General features: G+C 38.5%; 1 protein-coding gene across 1 annotated transcript in view; it reads right to left on the bottom strand.

Moving 5' to 3' along the window:
- DMD (dystrophin) overlaps positions 1–21994 on the bottom strand; it is a 2325391-nt gene that overhangs the window by 108273 nt on the left and 2195124 nt on the right. The window contains 1 exon segment of the mRNA XM_043994767.1: positions 5715–5789. Within this exon segment, the coding sequence (XP_043850702.1) occupies positions 5715–5789 (75 nt within the window).

The raw sequence follows: 21994 nt of genomic DNA, 5'->3' as shown, positions 1-21994 counted from the left end.
TTTCTTCTCTTTCTGTTATAATATACACCATCTGTAATATGTATTCTCTGCAGAGGCCCTCCCTTTGCAAGACCAATGTCAAAGCGTCGGTTCATGAGGACAAAAAATCACCCCTCTGGACAAAACTTTCCTCTCTTCCTTTTCTATATTGTTGTTCACATATTATTAGTTAGCAATAGTTATTATATTCTTTTTACTGTTCCGTCAAGGAAACATTTTGTTTCTTGAGGAACAACAGGGGGGACTGTAACGATTGGAATAACGCCACCTGCTGGATACTTACTGTAGAAGAGTTCTGCCCATGAAGGGAAGGTCTTTGAGGGCAAGACCAGGAGTCAGGAAGTGACGCGGACTAGTGGGAGGAGGAAGGAAGAGACTGGCGCTCAGTCTTGGGCTCTTTCCTCTGGACTCTGGTGGAGAAGGGAGCTAAAAATGTGCTCTCCCTTTAATAGATAGAAATCTAGGCCTTTCTCTCTCTCTTTACCAAATTCTTATTCTCCTTAATAAATGCTAAAAAGTCTAACTCTTGCTAAAGCTTATAATTTATTGGCGACCACTCATTAGATATTTTAGACAGTTTAGCTAGAATTTTACCCCTTAACAACTTCTCACTCATATCTCGATGACTGCAATCTGGCTTCTAACTCTACCACTCAACTGAAACCACTCTGTCCAAAGTTACCATGGCTAAATCTACAGGCCTCTTCTAAGTTCTCATTCTTCTCTACCTCTCAGAATCTTTTGATTCTACTGACCACTTCCTCCTCACAGGCACTCTCTCATTTGTTTGCTACCTGAACAATGTCTTCTTGAGAGCTGAGGTGGTCTCTTGCCTCTTTTGGTATTCCCAGTGCTTAGCACACAGTAGGTGCTTAATAAATATTTACTGACTGACCTCTTACATATCTCCCCTCTCTCTACTCACATGGACTCCACCCTTATTCAGGTTCTCATAATCTCTTGACCAGGCTATTGCAATATTTTCCTTATTGCCCTCTCACTTTCCAGTCTCTTCCCTTGCCAATTTATCTTCCACACAGTTGCCAAAATGTTTTTCTTGAAGTCAGACCATGTTCCAATGTCATCACTGCTCAAAAATCTTCAGCTGCTCCCTATTGCCTCTTACAATAAAATCCAAACTCCTTAAACTGGAATTTAGAGCCACATACAGTTTGGCTGTAGCCTACCTTTGTGACCTTAATTTAATTCACCACAGACTTCTCACACTAGTATACCTTTGGTATTCTAGTTCCCACCTGTGTGCCCTGGTTTCCCCAAGCTTGCACTCCTGCTCCTCTAGTTGTTAGTCCTTTACCTCTCCTCAAATGATCTACTTTACAAGTGTCCCCCAGCATAATGTAAGATCTTTGAAGGCAGACACACTTTGGGGATAAACAACAACATGAAAAGATTGAGTAAATTTTTGGGTGAGAGTGTAGGAGAATAAAAGGATACTATTATTTATGATTTTTAAAAGACATTTCAATTTTCTTTCTTGGGTATCAGATCAATGAGATTATCTTCTTTTCTGAAGTAATGATAAGAAAAGACTTTCACTGAAAAATTTTCCAGTAACAGGGATGAGGATTCCAAAAATCATGGGAAGGAGAGGAATGATTTTTCCCCCCTCCAACACCAGTAATACCCCGACATCTCCTCTTTTACCCCTTACAGGAGGGAGGGAACAACAGCTAAAGTAAAAAAAAGTTCAGACTCATTTGGTTTTTTTTTGGTGAGGCAATTGGGGTTAAGTGATTTGCCCAGGGTCACACAGCTAGTAAGTATTAAGTGTCTGAGGCCGGATTTGAACTCAGGTCCTCCTGAATCCAGGGCCGGTGCTCTATCTACTGTGTCACCTAGCTGCCCCCAGACTCCCTTTTAAATTAATCAAAGCAAACTTTTCCGTCTCTGAACTCATTTTTCATTGTGGGTTGAATAAACCTCTTGGTGACAAGATGAAGAGAAACAAAAATACTTTAATTTCATTTCATAAGGACCTACACTTCCTTTCTCTGTACAGGTGAATGGGTAGCAGTACCAAAGGAATTTCTGGAGTATAAACAGCTCCAGTGAGGAGCAAAGCAATTGCACTGTGATAACAAAAGCAATAGTTAGGAGAGAAATATTGTACAGTGTGCTCTGCTAAAACCAGATGTGATTAAACAAGAGGGCAATCCATCATGGAAGATTACAAAACACACATCCCAAAACAAACCCATAAAATGGAACTCCTGTTTCACAGCAGATTCAGAAAGTACTTGTAGCCCATGCTAGGGATTTGAAAGGAGAAGGGAATGATGAACAATTTATTTGTAAAGCAGTTATTTTTAAATTTTTATTTTCCCCTAAACAGACACCTTGGAATGTCTACTCCAAGGTTTTGCTTTGTTTTTGTTTTTATTTTAAATGAAATAGAGGAATTCTGGAAACCTCAACAAACAAACATTACTGAGGATACCACTCTTTCATCTCAAGCAATTAATTTTCATTTTTACATTTTGTGCACCTATTGAGAAGCACAATTACGGGTTACATAAAAACCTCTCTATGTTCTGACATCCCTGTTCTCAAAATATATTCCCTCTAAAGATGCTATTTATTAACCCTGAAAAAGCCAAGGAAGATTTTGGGTTAATCCTAGGGTTGGATGCTGGAAAGAGAGGGAAATAGGACTTAGGAAAAAAAACATCCATGTGTCTCTAGGCTAGACTATGCTCAGTAAAGGGAAACAGTAAATAAGAAAGATGGGACTCATGTACCTGACTCCCAATTATCTTGTAAAGAGTTTGAGCACTGGCTGCCTGCATATTACTCTTCCTGGTCCTCATAAAAAGAGTCCTTGATTATTCTACCTGTTTACTTTCTCGTTTATACTTCTTCATCTCCTGGATACAAATGAACAGCTTTTATGGATGTTTTATCATCTGTGTCACAGAATCTGAGAATTTTCAGAGAGGCCTTAGAGATCACCAAGTCCAATCCCCTCATTTTACAGAGGAGAAAACAGAAACCCAGAGGAAATGAAATGACTTATCCAAGGTAACACAGCTAATCTGTTGTAGAGGCGGTAGTGGAAGTCTGGGTCTCTTATTTATTCAAGCTTGTTATCTTTCCATTACAGGTACATGGAGAGTAGTCTGGGGAACCAGAGTGTGAGGTATAGTTACAGACTTTATAGAAAGGAAAATTCTGTAAAGCATTCTCATTTCATGAAATTCATCTACATGGGGGCAAAGAAAGAACTAATTAATAATGGTGAAAGTTGATTAATGCTAGGGAAAAAAAAGTCCTATTGTAAACTCATTCCAAGAGTAAACCTGGTTGTTCCATGTTGATATATAAATAATCCTTTAATCTAATTAGTACAGGCAGAGAAAGAGGGGATAATTGGTAGAGAAACTGCTGTGTATTTCTAGTCTCTTCTTGCCGAGACTGCCGAAGGAGATTGTGGGCAAAGTAGATTGTTACTGACACCATACTGTTCAGATGCATTCTGCACTTGGAACCGAGGTATTTTAAAAGCAAATCCACACAAAGTAAGCAAGTCAATATGCTTTGATGTGAATATCAAAAAAGGTAAGGTACATTTAAAAACAAGAGAGCAATTTTTTCACCTAGCTTGCAGTGGTGGGTGGCTAGGGCCACAGCTGTGCCTTTATCTAGATAACAAGCAGGCTGCAAAAAAAAATCTCTGTACTCTATAATTTAGTTGCTGAACATTAACAAATTGTTCCCTATTTCTTGTTGATCTCCGGAGTATTTTTTTTCCTTCACATTTATGAACTGTAGTGTATTTATTCCTACAGTTTGGTCTCACTTAAATGCACAACATACAGTTATGAACCAAACATACTTGGATTTGTTAAGTGCATTTTTGCTTCTGCTACCTAGTAAAAAGGAGGTAAATTTCTCATTTCAGAAGCCACCTCTGTTATGACTAACCTGAGAAAAAATGAAAAATAACCCAAATGCCCAGATTATCTTTTTTTTTAATTATAAATTTAAGTGAAGAGAAGATTGGACATACATTACAACAAACTGAACAGAAGTCTTCTATACTTTACTGCTATTTTGTATTGATGTAATTAGCTACCAAATTGATTTTCTATCCATAACAGCCTGAGAGCCAAAACCAAGGGCATTATAACACTATTAAAAGAGACCCCTCGAAAAAAGAGAGACCCATATGTTTTGATGGTGTTCTCTGTACCTATAAGTAAGTATGTTGAACAAGTTTCTCCAAATGCTTGAGTCTTAATTATTGCCTTCCTTTGTATCTTCAACACTTCTCTTTATGTTCTGTTGTGTACAAGGAAATATTCTTTTTTCCCCTCATTTTGTATTTAAGTTTAAAATGAATAAAAAAATTTAATGGCATAGGGAAAATTTTCCTCAAGGAAAAATGATAAATAACCTCTATCATACAATCAGCGACTGTCTAGGACTGCTTTGAGCTAGGAAAGAAGCCTGGGAAAAGAAAAGGCTGATACTTATGGTATCCTTATTTCATACTTCAAACTAGAGTGTTCATATTTAGAACAAATGTGTCTAAAAATGTGCTATACAATATCATTCACTCTTAGAAAGGAGTTGTTTTAGTTTTCACATTGGTTAGGGAAATTGAAGGAAAATCCTTATGTCATAATGTCAACTTTTCTTTCCCCTATAGTCTACCTGAAATTTTACTTTAAGGTGAATGTGATGGAAACTAGGACATAACTGTAAGTGAATGCAATGATTTATGAATGAATTTAGACAGGAGGTACTTGACTGATCTCTATACCCAAAGTCAAACTGAAAAGGAGAAAAATGAGAATGACCCTCTTTAGGACTGCTAGTACACCTTTAAGGCTCCAACTATTGCTCCTTGGGACTGAAAGCAATCTCTTCCAAACTCTTATGGTCTCCAAAAGAAAATTCTACCACTTACTACAGTAACCAGTTCATAATTAGTACCTTCCATAAAGGGACCAGTTGATGTGGAATGAGGTAGGGTTAGGAGGAGATAAAGAAGCTAGCTCCCAAACCCTTCAGGCAAAGCCTTCCCTAGCTGGGATCATTAAAGAAATCCCTAGCCAGGGGATAACAATAGTTTCACGGCTGTAGAGCCCACAGAACTAAAAAGAAAAGCCATTTGGACCTCAAGCTACAGGGAAACTATGTCCCAAGGTTCTCTTTGTAATCTACCAGATATGCCCAACTAAGCTTACATATAATTCATATGCAGCATTTAAGCTTCTATGTCCACAGACTATTTTACCCAAATGAATTCTGTCCCTTTACCTTCAGCACAACATTCGCTTGGGCTGAACATTCTAAGAAAATGAACATTTATGCATCTCCACTTGCATAAAAGACATTCGCAGAATTCTAATTCTAAAAATAAACACATTTGAACACTTTTCATAGAAGATATAAGGGACATGGCATTTAAGTTTCATTAAATTAATTTCAACTCGGCCCATCATCCTGAAAAGTACATATAATTAATACAAAAATTATCTATGTTCAATAACTGAGAAGTTACAATAAAGCAGAGGAGTAAAATTAGTATTCTGGACCAGTACTAGGCCAAGGGAATGCTCAAAAAATTCAATACCAAGTTACAACCCAGCTGACAGCTATTCCTCCTCTCTTCAAAAGTGGCAGCCCCCATTCCATTTTTCATCAAGGAAAAAAGAGCCAAGATCTTTAAGCACTAGGTTAATACTCACAGCATAGGGCCTTCTGCAGTCTTCGGAGTTTCATGGCAGTTCTATAAGCTGAGAACCTGACATTATTCAGGTCAGCTGGGGAGAAAAGGCAAAAGAATATTTATTATTTCATCAGAAAAGTTCATTGACAAAGAAACAATAGTTTTGTTAACAAAAAAAGGGCTCATGAAAAAGAAGTATATCTTTTCTCTGCTCCAGGAAATTGCTTTGAGGGAAGAAATTCTTTTAGTAATTAAAGTACCAAACCTTCCAAAGGCAGCTTTGCTTTTCAAAATTCAGAAAAGGCTAAGTTCTAAGAATAAAAATAGTGGTATATCCTGCTTGGGGTGTATGTGCATGTGTATACATGTAAGTGTGTATGTGTGTGCATGTACACATATGTACACACGTATAAACATAAAATGTATCTGTGTATCATATATACATGTATACAGTTGTATATTACACACACATATATAAATGCTTCAGGAAAGAGAGGAATAAATTTCTAGATTGTAAAACTCAAGTATAGAATCAAAATAGGAATTCAACAAAAATTTATTAAGTACTTACTATGTGCAAGGCATTGTGCTAGGTACTGAGATATGAAGACATAAATAAAATAGTCCTTGAACTGAAGGAGAAAAAGCAAATCCTTCTTTTTTGGGGGGGATAATTAGAAGGATTCAGTAGCCAATCAAGATGGGAGATATTTTAATAGCATATAGTTGGCCAATAATTCAATGGCTTGTTCCCATCAGCATAGCAAATGCCTTATTAAACTATTTTGTAGATATTTGTACTTATTGCCTTTATATTTATATCATGTGTATTTTATATGTGTACTTTTTGTCCTTCCCCCAGTAGAATGTTCTAAGTAGGAATGGTTTCATTCTTTGTCCTTGTATCCTTGGTGCCTGGTTCTCAGTAGGCACTTAATAAACAACTCACCTTTAAAAGTCTTCAATAATCAGCTTAATAAAAGAAAATAAATCTCCTTACTTTGTTTTCCATCAACACTTTATATATGGGATTATGGGTATCATACACCTAGTTTCTATTTTTACATACAAGTTTCTCATTTGTCTAGTTACACTGTTGTAAGCTTATTGACAAGATATTTCTTTTCAAACTAAGCAGATGAATTAATAAATGTGAATTAATGCCCTTCTTAAACATCACTGTTCCAATAGTTAAATTAATTTTTTTGGGGGGGGGAATGATGGTTAAGTGACTTGCCCAAGGTCACACTGCTAGTGACTAAGGCAGAATTTGAACTCAGGTCCTCCTGAATCCAAGGCCAATGCTTTATCCACTGTGCCACCTACCTGCTCCTAGTTAAACTAATTCTAATTTGTGACTGGAGAAGAGAGTGGGCCCTAATTTACTTCCAATTACTCAAGTTTAACAGGCAGCTGGGTGGTACCGTGGATAGAGCACTGAGCCTAAAGTCAGGAAGAACTGAGTTCAAATCTAGCCCTAGAAAATTAGTAGCTGCGTGATTCTGGGCAAGTCACTTAACCTTTGTTTGCCTCAGTTTCATCAACTATAAAAGGGGATGATACTACCACCTACCTCCCAGGACTGCTGGGAGGAGAGGATGAGATAGTATCTGTAAAGCACATAGTACAGTGCTTGGTACATAGTAGGCACTATATAAATCCTTTCTCCCTACTTTTTCCCTTCCTTCAATAGGGGATTTAAATATTCTACAAGGAAGTGGAACAAAGCCTAAATTTACACTATAAAAGGGAAAAATGTATTATTCATCTTGGAATAATGTAATTCCCAGTGTTTACAAAGCCTTTCTTGCACTGCACTGTATTCTGTAAGTGGATTCTATAACATTTTCTGACTGAATTCTTATAGAATGAATACTCTAAACCATAATTTTAAAATGTTACATTATCTTCATTGTTCCACACAGTTATATTTAGTGTGTAAGCTCCTCAAGGCAAAGTCTTCTCTCTCTGCCCCCACTTCCTTCTTTGCTCCCTCTCTTCCCCAGTCTCTCTCCCTCCTTCATAAAGATGTTGTAGGCACTTAACTCTTGAATGAATGAATTATTATTATAATCAGTTAGACGAAAGCTTCAATCTGTGGAGCAAAAAATATCTATTGGCAAAAGGCATTAATTAATTTGAAGGGATGAATGGGATCTTCAAAGTTTCTAACTATACCCCAAGTGAATTATATTAATAGTAAGACTTTCTCTAGCATATACCTAACCATAGGCTAAGTAGATAATTTTTCCCCTAGGTAGACTTGATGCAATTGAGCATTTCTAAATACTCTTCTTTCTCTCTTATCAGAGAAGATGAGGTATAAGGGAGGTATTTTATAGCCCCTTATCTGACCCCTCTCTTGGTGTTTACCTGTTGTGTGGTCTCTTGTATAATGGTATTAATGTAAATGGAACTAACTCCTTATCTTTCTTCCTTACCAGAGCTATAATTAGGAATTTTGGCACCTGGTGTTCACTTAGGGTTTAGGTGTGTGGGGAAGAACTATGACTGAGGAGGGTGTTCTTGCTTTCCCTCTAAATGATGACCATGACGCATCATCGTCATCATCCTCATCCTCCTCATCATCCCAAACATTTATAGAACACTTCAAGGTTTGCAAAGAACTACATCTATGTACATGTGTAAGCTATTAAAACTAAAAGCTGCATTAATACTTCTCAGACACCATACATATGTAATATGGATATAATATATATATATTTATGTGCATATAAATCTCATTTGAGCCTCAAGATAAACCTGTAAAGTATGGTTATCTTTATTTTAAAGATGAGGAAATTAAGGCTATCATCCCCACTTTAGAGATGAAAAACTATGCTTGAGAGAGGTCACATGATTTGCCCAGGTTTAAAGAGATGGTAAGTAGCTGAGAAAGGATTTGAACTTGGATCAGTCATTCAATAAGCATTTATTAAGTATTAAGTAACTACTATGTGCCAGGCACTGTGCTAACTGCTTAGGACACAAGCAAAGGCAAAAGACAGTCTCTGCCCTATAGAAATTCACATTCTAATAGGTGGGGAAGACAACATGCAAATCAGTATGTACAAACAGGTTGAAAAAAAAATAATAAATAGAAAGAAAGCCTTAGAAATAAGAGGGATTAGAAAAGGCTTTCAGGAGAAAGTAAGATTGTAGATGGGTCTTAAAGGAAGCCAGGGGGAAAAAATTGGGGAGCTAGGTGGCACAGTGCATAGAACACTGGCCCTGGATTCAGGAGGACCTGAGTTCAAATCTGATCTTAGACACTTGACACTAGCTGTGTGACCCTGGGCAAGTCACAACCCTAAAAGTCCAGCCTCCCCTTCCCGCCCCCCCCCCCAAAAAAAAAGGAAGCTAGGGAAGCAGAGATGAGGAGGAAGAGCATTCCAGGCATGGGAGACAAGCCAAGAAAATGCCCAGATTTGAGAGATGGAGTAGCTTGTTTGTTATATAGCAAGGAGATCTCTCATTACTTACTGCCTCAGGGAGGGACATGGGGAGGGAGGAAGGGATAAAATTTGGAACTCAAAACTTTAAATAAAAATATATTATAAATTTATTTAATTTAAAAAAACAGCAAGGTGGTCAGTGTCACTAGATCAAAGAATACATTGAAGTATAAGAAGATTGGAAGGCTGGCTATGATATAAAGGGCTTTCAATACCAAAAATAAGTTTTATATTTGATTCTGGAGGTGGTAGGAAGCCACTGCAGTAGACTAAGTAGCAAGGAGACATGGTCAGAACCTGCACTTTAGGAAAAACACATTGGTGGCTGAGTGGAAGATGGACTAGAGTGAAAAGAGACCTGAGGCATGCAGACCAACCAGCAGGGAATAGCAATAGTCCACATTTTGGGACTATTCACCAACCAGCTCTTGGTGAATGGCCTCATTTGTTTGTTTTGGTTTTTTTTGCGGGGCAATGGGGGTTAAGTGACTTGCCCAGGGTCACACAGCTAGTAAGTGTCAAGTGTCTGAGGCCGGATTTGAACTCAGGTACTCCTGAATCCAAGGCCGGTGCTTTATCCACTGCGCCACCTAGCCGCCCCTTCATTTTTTTCAATAAAATATGAGGCAAGGTTCTCAGCCGAGAGGCTAAGGGAACAAGGGTCCATGGGAGACTCGAGGAGGGATGAGAGGCACTGTGCTGAGTGGGATAGTGAATTAACTGGGAAAGTATAGAAAGATTATCTAGCCCTAACAGTAGTGAGGGGCCAGTTAAGGCTATGTAACCAAAATTGGTAGCAGATCCAGTCAGAAGGGCCATGTGGTTTTCTCTACTTTCCTTCAGCATCATGTGTGTAGGAGTAAAGGCAGTGAAAAGTGAGAGTGATCCAAGGCTGATACTTGACCAGGTACAATCAGCAGTAAGTTAAGGGGGCAAGGAACTAAGGAGAAGACAGTATAGAGTTGAACTGTTTTACTAAGGGATTAAGATAGGGAAAAAAGATATAATGGCTAGTGCAGGAGTCATGGCCTAGAAACAGAGGGATCAAGGGACTGGTATGGAAGAAGAGCATGGTTTCATATTGGAAGGAAGAGGGAGAAGTGGACAGCAAATAAATTCTGGATAAGATACAGGAATTTGAGATTTCATGAACTTGGAGATGGTATTCCTAATTCCAAAGTCCACATTGTATATACTCTACTACTTGGTTGCCAAAGTTAATACTGCCAGAGTTATGATTGTTTCTTATCTCCAGAATGGTTTAACACTTCTTGTGGAATGAATAAGGTATTTAGAGTTGTTCTCGCTCTGTGCTAAATCAATCAATCAATAAACATTTATTAAGTGCCTAATATGTAGCAGGCACTGCGCTATGGAAGCAAATTCCTAGCCTCACAGGGTTGCTGGTAGCTCCCAACAATAAGCCCAGAACTTGAACTAAGGTCTTAGAGAAAGGAAAAAAAGAGTGTTAGGATATATTTCTCCTCTCTTCCTCTGGAACCTGACTCCTAAATTTGCATCCCTGTTAAGCTCCATAAGATCTCCCTACTCCTGACAACTCATATCCGATAACACTTTAGTTTATTTGTGTTTTTCCATATGTCACTGGTGCCACTGAGTGGGTCCAAATGGCTCCTGAACCTCTGACCTAGCAAACTATAAGGAGGTAAACCCTACCTGCACAAGTGACTCCCTTCCATCCCATCTTCTCCAGCAGATTGCCTTGTCTTTCATCCCCATTCTCTCACTTATTTTCAATCCCTTCCTGTCTACTAGATGCTTCCCTGCTCACTACAAATATACCCATGTCTCCCCCAAAAGAGGTCCCAGGGTGGGGCTGGATTTCTAGTTTGGGCTGTCAGAATGGGCCATTGTATGATCCAAGGTGAACATAGGAAGAGCTGGAGGAAGACAAGGTGTGAGGAAAGCATGAAGCAATGCAAGAAAAGCCTCGAGTTGAGGGTGTCGGGACCAAATAGACAAACCAGTAAGCATTTGATATTCTTGTGTGCCAGGGACTGTGCTAGCTGTGGGGAGGAAAGGGTTTAAAAAATATAGTAGAGGGGGCAGCTAGGTGGCACAGGGGATAGAGCACTGGCCCTGGATTCAGGAGGACCTGAGTTCAAATCCAGCCTCAGACACTTGACACTTACTAGCTGTGTGACCCTGGGCAAGTCACTTAACCCCAGTTGCCTCAAATATATATATATATAGTTGAGAAATAGTTTCTGCCCTCAAGAAGCCTGTTACTAATCTCAGTGGTCTCTTCCAATGCTGAGAGTCTGTCCTTGTAGTCCCCTTTCCCACCTGTCTCCATTTTTCTTTCTTCCCCACAATAATTCACAATTCACTCTCCCAATTCTTGCAAACTTTGAACCAATTTACCTCCACAGTTAATCAGATCTGACATACTTTCAATCCAGCTTAAATCCCTTTGAAGTACTTAGTCAGGCCTTTGCTGTCAGCTCCTGTGATTACTAGTCCAATCATTCCTCTTGCGTGTATCCCATTAGTGCCCTTTGCCCATTATACCAGAAATGAAGAAGCAGGGGAAAAGGTCTAATTTTTATTAAAAAGTTATATAAAACAGACACATTTGTATCCAGTAAGCATCAGTGAACCGCACTCCACTGCAGTGTTCTTTCTGTTCTAAGTGAAACCTGACATGAGAGAGACAGAGGGACAAAGGGGGGGGGGGGGCGGGGGGACAGAGAGAGTGGGAGGGAGGGAGTGGAGGAGAGGGAAGGGAAAAGGAGGTAAGGAGAGAGGAAAAGGAGGAGAGCAAGAGAGTAAAAAGGGGGAGGGGGAGAGGGAGAGAAGAAGAGACAGGGAGGAAAAAGGGGGAGGGAAGGGAAGGGAAAGAGGAAGGGGGACGGGGAGAGGGAGGGAGAAGGAGAGAGGGAGAGAGAGGGGAAGGGGGAGGGGAAGGGGGAGGGGGAGAGGGAGAGGGGAGGGGGAGGGGGAGGGGGAGGGGGAGGGAGAGGGAGAGGGAGAGGGAGAGGGAGAGGGAGAGGGAGAGGGAGAGGGAGAGGGAGAGGGAGAGGGAGAGGGAGAGGGAGAGGGAGAGGGAGAGGGAGAGGGAGAGGGAGAGGGAGAGGGAGAGGGAGAGGGAGAGGGAGAGGGAGAGGGAGAGGGAGAGAGAAATGTGTCTATGTTTTTCCAACTCAAGCTGTTGCTAGGGATCTGGAACACCCCTCCCTCTGGCTTACAGCTGGACCGCATAAGTCGGCTTGAAAAACTGTGTAGGATGTATGTAGTAACCTAAAGATACAATGGAGCACTAAACAATGTGACACTGTACTAGGCTGAGCCTGAGCTAATCAGGTAGCTAGCTAGCATCCTGAATAAGGCAGAAGAATTGAAATGAGCTCCCTGGGCTGTCAGCCTATCTGTGCCTTCCCAGCGAGTTGGCTTTCCAAGAATCCTGTCCAAGTTGTAGTGAGCTAACTGGCTCTTACAACCGGAACTCGGAGAAATGAGACCGTGGGGGTGGGGAAGACCACAGGGAGGGAGTTATACTACGTTTCCATAGCAGCTTTTAGAAGTCATGATCAGGAATGAAAATGCTGAACCTTTAGTCTCTCTTCATTATGTTTTATTTGACTCAGGGCTGGATTGAGCCTCAGAAAAGGAAAGCTGAGTAACAAGAACATAGACAAAACTCCATTGTCCCTGGTCCCCTAAATACCAAACCACTAACTCATTCAAATTTAATTAATCATCTACTAAAGCCGTGGTCCATGCAGATTTAATTTTGAGCCATGAAGCAATTAACAAACTTCTGTGTCTCTTTGCTTGGTCCAAGAAGTTCTCATGACTTCAGTAAACATTTCAGTTTTAAAATTTTTATTGTCCACATAAGCAAAAAAGAGTGGGAAATAAGGAAATGGAAATTCATTCAAAATCAGGAATGGGTTATCAATTCAAGATGCTGGAGTTAAAACTGGGAAAAAAACAAAAACAAAAACCCAACCTTTTCAGCCATGAGGGAAAAAAATAGAATCACTACAGCAATAAAAATTTAAATTTAAACCACTTCATTTCAAGTTTAGCAGCTGGTTTCAGCCTTTTGATGGTATTACAAAAAAAAGGGAAGTTTATGAACCAAGGCCAGGCCTAGAGTTGAAAATACTAATTTTCTATTATAGTTTTCCAATGGCCTATTGAGAAGCTTTGAAGATATTGCTTCATTTTTGTCACTTATAAAGTAGAAACAGGCCAGAGAGAAGGTCAAGATGGATTAGTTAATGACTGAAATGCTGAGCAATCAGGTATTATTGCAACAAACAATGAAGTTTTCATGGCTTCTTCTTATGTCAGAAGGGACATAATTCATTGTACACAGATAAATATATATTTTGCAAGCAGGATTCACAATAATTCATATATATACATATACATACATATGTGTGTGTGACACTTTATATATAATGTAAAACTATGATTTGCAAAGCTCTTTCAGCAACCCTGTGTGGTAGGTACTATTAATATAGCCATTTTATAGGTAAGAAAAGTGAGACTTAAAAGGGTTAGGTGACTTGATCAAAGTCATGATGCCAGTGAGTGTCTGAAGCGAGAATGAACCTAAACCTACCTGATTCCAAGTCTAGGACATTTTTATAGAACTAGTACTGAGAGAGGACATAAACCACACGTTGTGGTTCTTTTCAAATATATTGAGTCAACTAAACTCATTAAAATCTCATCACCACAATAGTCTTATCTTAAAATGAAAAAAGATACAAAACTCTTCAAATGCACACCAAAATAAATAGGAATACTGTATTCACAACCACAGGAAATACAAAGGGCCAAAGGAAATGAGTTTGGAATTACTGTAAAACCCTGTTTCTAGAGGTAAAATGCCTTATTATTTAGAAACATAAGATTTTGCCTTGGTATGGAATGAGCTGGAAGATGAAGAGGAATCAGATGGGAAATGAAAGAGGAGTAGGATAAAAATTTTAAGAAGTGCTTTGTAGGAGCAAAGAACTAGAAACAAAGTATGTAGATGTTTCTTATTTATAAAATGAGAGGCTTTAGACTAGATGGCTCTGAGGTCCCGTCTAGTTCTTTATCTATGAGACTATAATGAAAGTTATAAAAACTCTAAATTGAATCACAAAACACTAAGTATATCTGATTTAGAGGTTTTTTTAGGGTTCGTTATACATTTTGAGGGTTATCCAATCCAATCAAGCTAGTATTGAGTGTCTACTATGTACAAAAAGCCATGCTAAGCATTGGGGACCTTAATTCAACAAAATCTAGGCTATTTGTTTCTTTCTTCCCTTTTTCCAGAAAACTTTTAGAACATTCTAATCATCACAACCTTAAAGGAAACTCCCCAAACCTGATACCACCCCACAGTGGGAATCTGAAGGGCTCCAGCTAGAAATGGCACCCAGTAGCATCACATTTCCTTCAACATTTGCAGCAGAATCCACTCAGCTCTTTAGCACAGAGTTTTTCTCTCTACCCTAGGGTCGAACTCTCCTAAATGGGTGTGGTACTTAGCAAGTAGAATGTGAATTTCCTGAAGACAGGAACTGGGTTGTTTTTTGCTTTGTTTTGGCCTTTTCTCTGTACTCCCAGCACTTAGCACAATGCTTGGCACATGATAAAGCTTTTAATAAATGTGTATTCATGCTACCCCTTCATGTTAACTCTATTGTACAGGAGAACACGTAAAATTCAAAATGAATAAATTGCATCATGTGTTGGCACTTCTGGTAAGGTTTGCTGAAATAGAGTTTTCTGAAGAAATTTTTAAGATAGCTGTAGATTGCATGTATGTTATCAGTTCAAGTTATCAACAGTAATTGGAAAGATCTCCTTCTACACTGCTGGGAAATTTTCCTTTCACCCAGATTTCCAGCAGGAGAGATTATAAATCTGACTCAGTCCCTTAAAAAATAATCTTAGAGGTCCTCATCTGGACTAGATTTTATAGACAAAACTAATCATATTATTTACTGTGTACCCTTTATTTTTCTCATTCTCTAATACTGCAATATTATATAACCTGTTTCTTTTTCTATGTCAAACAATTAGCAAGCAGATTTGTTAAGCAACTACCATATACATCCCAGACACAGGAGAGAAAATGATAAAAATGAAACAGCACCCTTGGAGAAACGGAAGCAGCTATTTAGGACCTTACCTTTTATATGAGGAGACAATGTTTAGATTTAAATGGATAAACAGAATATTTGAGCAGCTATGTGGCACAGTGGAGAGAGTGCCAGGCAGGACAGCAAGAAGACTCATCTTTCCTAGTTCAAATCTGGCCTCAGACATTTCCTAGTTGTGTGACATTGGGCAAGTCATTTAACCATGTCTGTCTCCAGTTTTCTCATTTGTAAAATGAGCTGGAGAAGGAAATGGCAAACCACTCCAGTATCTTTGCCAAGAAAACCCCAAATGGGTCAGGAAGAGTTGGATGACTGAAACAAAAGCAACAAGCCACGGTTATAAACCTGGGTGACTGGAAGGAAGGTGACTCTAGCAAGAATTAAGGAAGTCCAGATCTATGACAGGTTTGGGTGAGAAGATAAGGAATTCTGTTTTAGACACATTGAGTTTGAAATGTCTATGAAAAAACCAGCTCAAAATGTCCAATAGGCATTTAGTGATGTAGAAATGGAGCTCAGGAGACCAATCTAGATACAACTCTGTCTCTGTCACAGAGAGGAAAATTAAAACCATAGGAGCTGATATGGTCAAGTGAGATGTTTTAGAGAGAACAGAGGGCCCAGGGCAATATCCCTGATCAAAGTCTTCCATCCTACTTAATTTTTGCCTTATTTTTCTACCTTATCACTAGCAACAACTTACCCTTTGACACCAATAATAAGAACTCAAGGCTCTAATTTTATCTTTAACCACAACTTCTTCATTTGCCATCTTCTCATTCTCTACTTCTGACTATAGTTGGTGTCAGATTAGGTCAGGAACTTTTATCTTTTTCTTTAATTGATTAATCCATTTCCCATGGCTCCACTCCTATGCTTTCTCTTCTCCTACTTAACTAGAGTTTTCATCTAAATATTAACATCTTCTGGCATTAACAGTGGACTTATTTCCTTCTTCTCTCTATTGTTTATGATCTTCAACTTTTTATCAATCTTTCTCAAAATCTGCCTTTCCTGTTTATGTATATTTTTTGAGTCCCCAAGAGGAAGTCTCAGAACTATATGAAGTTATTCACTACAAATTGATTTGGTTCTCCATTAACCTGCCCCAACTGTGACAAGCATTTGTTTCTTTCTTTCCTTGAGTTCCACTCCCATAACCCATGATCATTAAAACTACCGACATAAAACTCATTATCTTTTCTGAAAATTGAGAATCTCAAGGAATATCTACTTTCATGATAACAGAGATCTTGAAGAGGATTCTGAGCACTTTCAAGGGATTTAGAATTTGATGGCAATAGTCCTTTATTATACCCCATTTCAACTGAAAATTTAATGGTTTTCCCTTTCCTTTAACATAGGTGTATTACTACACTACTTTTAGCCAGGATTCAAGTTGCTTTTTTTAATGGAAATAAAAACTGGAGAAAAAATAGATATTTTTCTGAGGTAAATAGGAAAGAATTGGAAAAGGAAGGAAGATATTAGGGTTAAAGAGGAAGTATATGAAAGATTGTTTGAGATATAATTAAGTTGTACACCAAAAAAATGAAAAAGGAAAACCACATTCCTGAATGGAGAAGAAAGGAGGTTGTAGGTCAGCTTTCCTAAACCAAGTTATCCATGATAGTGTAATCTAGGACAAAAGGGAATAAAAACCACCAACGGTGTGGTTACTTAGCTGCCCGTCTTTATAGATAGAATGTTTTCATTTCATGTAGTCTGACTCAAAGAACAGCTGTATACAATTTTCAAATATACAAATGATAATTCATCTTGCATATGTGAATATCTTGTATATAAGCCTATACTTACATATAACTATTTAAACATGTGTGTACTTGTATTGATACACGATTATCTTTCTATAGTCATTTTCTTATTTATGAATGTTCATAGCATTCAGCTTAATGTTATATACATACAGATGCAAAAACAAATATTTGCTTTTATGCTGAACATCAACATAACTTGTTAGATTTAAACCAGATTCCTCAATCTATTCCTTAAATATAGGGGAAAAGGTGAAGTAAGTAATGAAAATAAGAATGGAGGTCTTAGTTTCCCTCTGTTAATGGGAATACTTTTAGTGTTCAATAATTTTCAGCGTTAGAAAAGTAGAGATGTGGGTTTAGATTATTTTTGTGATTTCTTTCTTTTCCTTTTTTTTGGTGGGGGGAGGGGAGGAGAACCAGATCTGTGATTTCCTTGGTATAAGGAACTCCCAGAACATCTCTCTCCACCAATGCAAATCCTCAATTGCTCTACAATTTAAGTCTTAGAGACATGCCTAGGCCAATGTTCAAACTTCCTTTGATCAAACACATATCAGGAAATAAACATTTTGAGCAAGCACCTCCATATATTAATAGTCACTTATATACAAGTTATGTACACATACTACTGTGCTCATGTGCATTATGACTTGCAATAAAAAAGCAGAAATTAAAAAGGTTGAAATAAAGATGGAATAACATTTGATCCTAGACTCAAAAAGAAGCCAATGGAATTTACTGAATTGGGGAATGACACAGTCAGATCTTTGCTTAAGGAAAATAAATGCCTTTAATAGCTTTGCAGGGTGACTTGGAGTAGGCTGTTTTGAGGCAAAGGAACTGATGAGAAAGCCAATGAAATAGTTAGACCTTTCCTGGTGATCTTCTAAGTTGTCTTTGGCTAGAAAATTATTTCTCCCTCCTTTTGTGGGTTCTTCTGCTCTAGGAATTGTCTTATGGCATTATTTTCAAGTATCTGGAAGGGTTTGGGGGAGAGCTCAAGTGAATTGTTGCCTTTTCTCTGCCATCTTGGCTCTGCCTCCCCCACTGCAATAGTCCAGGCAAAAAATAACGAGGGTCTGAGCTAAGGTGATGGCTATGTGACTACACAGCTTAAGGGGCTAGATATGAAAGATAGTGAAGCAGAAGAAACTAAGATTTGGCAACTGATTAGATGTGGGATGAGGGAGAGTGAGGATTCAAGTATAACACCAAAGTTATAAACCTGGAGACTTTGGAAGAATGGTGGTACCCTCAGGAGAAATGAGGAAGTTCAAAAGAGACATGGTTTTAGGACAGAAGCTAATGAGTTATATTTTTTAAATGATGATTATAAGATGCTTATAGGAAATGAAATTCAAAATGTACCATAGGAAGTTTGTAACAGATGATTGTAGTTTAGAAGTGGAATTAGAGTTGGATATACAGATATGGGCAATATCTGCATAGAGAGAACTAAACCCATGGAAACTGATGAAGGAATTCACGAAGTCAGAGAATATCAATAAAAGAGAGTGCTGGACCATCTCAACTTACACCCAAGTTGAAAGGGGGAAGGACTTATGATGCAGATGATGGTCCAGCAAAGAAGACTAAAAAGAAACTGTCAAACTGGTAAGAGAGATCCAAGAGACAACAATACCTTGACATCCCAGAAAGGAGAGAGGAATCATCCAGGAGGAGAAGGTGGTGTTCAACAGGGTCAAATGTTGCAGAGAAGTAAGGATGGATGATGACTGAGAAAAAGGGCACCAGATTTGGCAATTAAGAGACTGTTGGTAACTCTGAAGAGAACATTGTCAGTTGAGTGAGAAGTAAAAGGATAATGAGGAGGCTGAAGATCTGGGAGACTATAGAGGTACCGTGGTACCTTCAATGAAAACAAGGAAGTTCAGAAGAGGTTTGAGTTTGGGGACAAATATAATGTAACTGAAACCCATTCATCCTGAGCTATTCAATTTTTCCCAACAAAAAACAAAAAGTTTATGCGGGTAAGTTTATTCATCACCTGATAACACCTTCAGCAGCCATGAAAGAGGTCATCATCAGGGTGGAGATAGGAGTAGATTCTGTCTTTGCAACTGCTGTGGGTTCCTGTTCCCTGGGTAGGTTATAAACCACCCTTTGGGCCAGTGGTGGGTGAGGTCAGACTGGAGAAGTATTAAAAGAAAGTTATATTTGTGTTGGAGACAGTTTATAATTTGCTAAAGGGGAGAAGCTAGGTGGCACAGTAGATAGAGTGCTGGCCCTGAAGTCAGGAGAACCTGAGTTCAAATATGATCTCAGACACTAGTCAAGTAACTTAACCCTGTTTGCCTCAGTTTCCTCATATGTAAAATGAGCTGGAGAAGGAAATGCCAAACCACTCCAGTAGCTTTGACAAAAAAACCTCAAATGGGATCATGGAGAGTTGGACACAACCGGAACAATTCAACAACAAAGGGGAGAAGCCTGGAATGCATTACATCTTCCCATTCTACAATTAGACTCCTTGTGTTCAAACCACAGCTTCCATTGAGCCATTCTACAATCCTTACTTTGGAGACCACTGGTCTAGGGCACTGTAAGTTTAGATGACTTGACAAGGATCACGAAGCCTGTATGTTTCAGAGAGGGTGTTTGAACCCAGTAGCTGTTAGTGAAGGTAGATGTCCATTCACTATAAAAAATAATGTTAAAGAGGCCAATTAGAAATTTTACAAAATTAAAGTATTTAAATTGTTTTCTGGCTCAATATCTGCAATTTCATGGGGGGCAAATTAAGATTTTGGTTTCAGTGGTTTGAGGGTTAGGAAGAAATATGATTCTTAAATATGAATGTTTGATTAAAAGCAAAATGGTGTCCAAGTCATGTTTTTAAAAAGTCTGAGGGAACAACAAAAGTAATATACTAATTTTCATGTGAAATGTATCCTTTGGAGCCCTGCAGAAAAACTACACACAAACCACCCACACCATATTCTGCTTGACATCTTCAAAAGATGAAATGCCTGACAAGAAGGAATGTCTTATTCTCAGAGTTAGGCACCAATTTTCTGGACAGGAGACCCTACTAAAGATGTTAGCTAACTGCCCAATACAGGCTTTCCTGAAAAGACCAATTATTTAGCAGCTGTAGTGGCTTTTAGAAGAGTAGTGAATGACTGAGAGTTTTCATTTGATAAGTGACCTCTAAAACAGACTGAGCTACCTATCTATAATGAGGAAGTATGCCTCAGGGCAGCTTCTCTCTTGCCAAATACCATGTTTGTGGAACATAAAAGAATCTCATTATGGAACCATGGTGATTATTAAGAAATCACTCTTATTTATCATATCAAAAACATGCAAGGCTTTTAGGGTGCTAAGAAAACACTGTTTTTCCTTTGCATGGATTCAAACCTAGTACCTTTTCTGAAAGGTTTTGTGCCTAATGAGTAACAATTGGGCAAATAGGAAGGGTAATGACTACTTTATCCATGGGTCCATATTGACATACACTTTTCATGTTTCTTTTAAGAATTAAATGAATAAATCTTAGGTGTAAATAAACTTACAAGTTGAAAAGCAAAGTAAGTACAAAGAATATAAGGGCTTCAGTCCATATAGATCCTTTCAAATAGTAGGTGCTCAAGAAATACATGTTGATTAACAGCAACAATGAGGATAGTTAACATTTATATAGTGCTTTCTTTGGGCTCAGAACTGTGCTAAATACTTTACAATTATCTCATTTGAACTCACAACAGGAGGGTGGGGGTGGGGGTGGGGGTGGGGGTGGGGGGGAGGAGTGTTTAGTGCTCATTATTATTCCCATTTTACAGGTGAAGAAAGTGAGGCAAACCAGGAGTAATTAAGTTGCTCAGGGTTACACAGCTAGTAAGTGTCTGAGGCTGGATCTGAACTTTGGTCCTCCTGACTCTACACCCAGTCCTTTATGCACTGTGCCACCTAACTGCCCAATTTCAAATTGAATTTATTTAGCCTCAAAATTCCCAGTATGAATACAGACTGCATTTTGGGTGATCTGATTACTGAGAATGTATTATACTGTACTGTATTATTGTACACTACATTTGGAAATGCCTTCCACCTACCTTGTATATATTTTGAATTAACATGTTGTCTCCCCATTAGAATGTAAGCTTCTTGGGAGGCAGGGACTGTATTTATCTGCCTCTTTCTACCTCCAGCCAATAGCAATGTGCCTCAAACATAGTAAATGCATATTAATAAATACTTCTTGTTGTGAGTTATGCAATGTCTGATGCAAGGGTTAATTTTCCTTTCCAAACAAGCCTAGTTCCCAGATTTGGGGACTTTTTTTCTTAGCTTAACATTCAACTACTCCTGAAACACTCCAACGCACAGTTGTTTGCCATTCATAGGAAGTGAGTAAATGATGCCATTTTGTCAAAATAAGCAGCACTGGAAGAAAATGTTCCTTTTTTGTAGCAGCAGGTCAACAGACTAAAATGGGAGGCTGAGGACTCCTCCCTTCAATGTGCCAGGTTAAACACCTCTAACATTTTCTTTTTCTAACTTTAAAGTTCCAGGTGAGAAGAACCATTTAGCATTTGTAAAACCTTTCAAGGTTTTTTTCAATCAAAAAGGATCATTTAAATCATCATTAATTTCAAAGAATTTTTCAACCTACCATCTCAAAGCTTCTAACAGGTAGAAAACACTAACATCAAATTAATGTCAAGCAGAATCAATGCATAGTCCACCAAAGTTGATTACTCAAAATAAGCTTCCAATGAGCTTAAAATGAGGTAGCCAATAAAGTTTTTGATGAGGTGCCAAAATATGCTTCTCAGTTCTCAGTCTTCTGCTTTTTTTTTTTTTTGGCTGCACTTCTCTGTAAGCTCATAAATTCTTTGTTTCAATCATCTATACCACTGAGTCTCAACCTCACTAATTCTCCCACTTCCAAATGCTTTCAGATCATTT

This window comes from Dromiciops gliroides, chromosome 3, assembly GCF_019393635.1.
Source record: "Dromiciops gliroides isolate mDroGli1 chromosome 3, mDroGli1.pri, whole genome shotgun sequence".
Lineage (NCBI taxonomy): Eukaryota > Metazoa > Chordata > Mammalia > Microbiotheria > Microbiotheriidae > Dromiciops > Dromiciops gliroides.
Note: the sequence above shows the minus strand (reverse complement) of the source record. Positions and strands in the feature narration are given on the sequence as shown.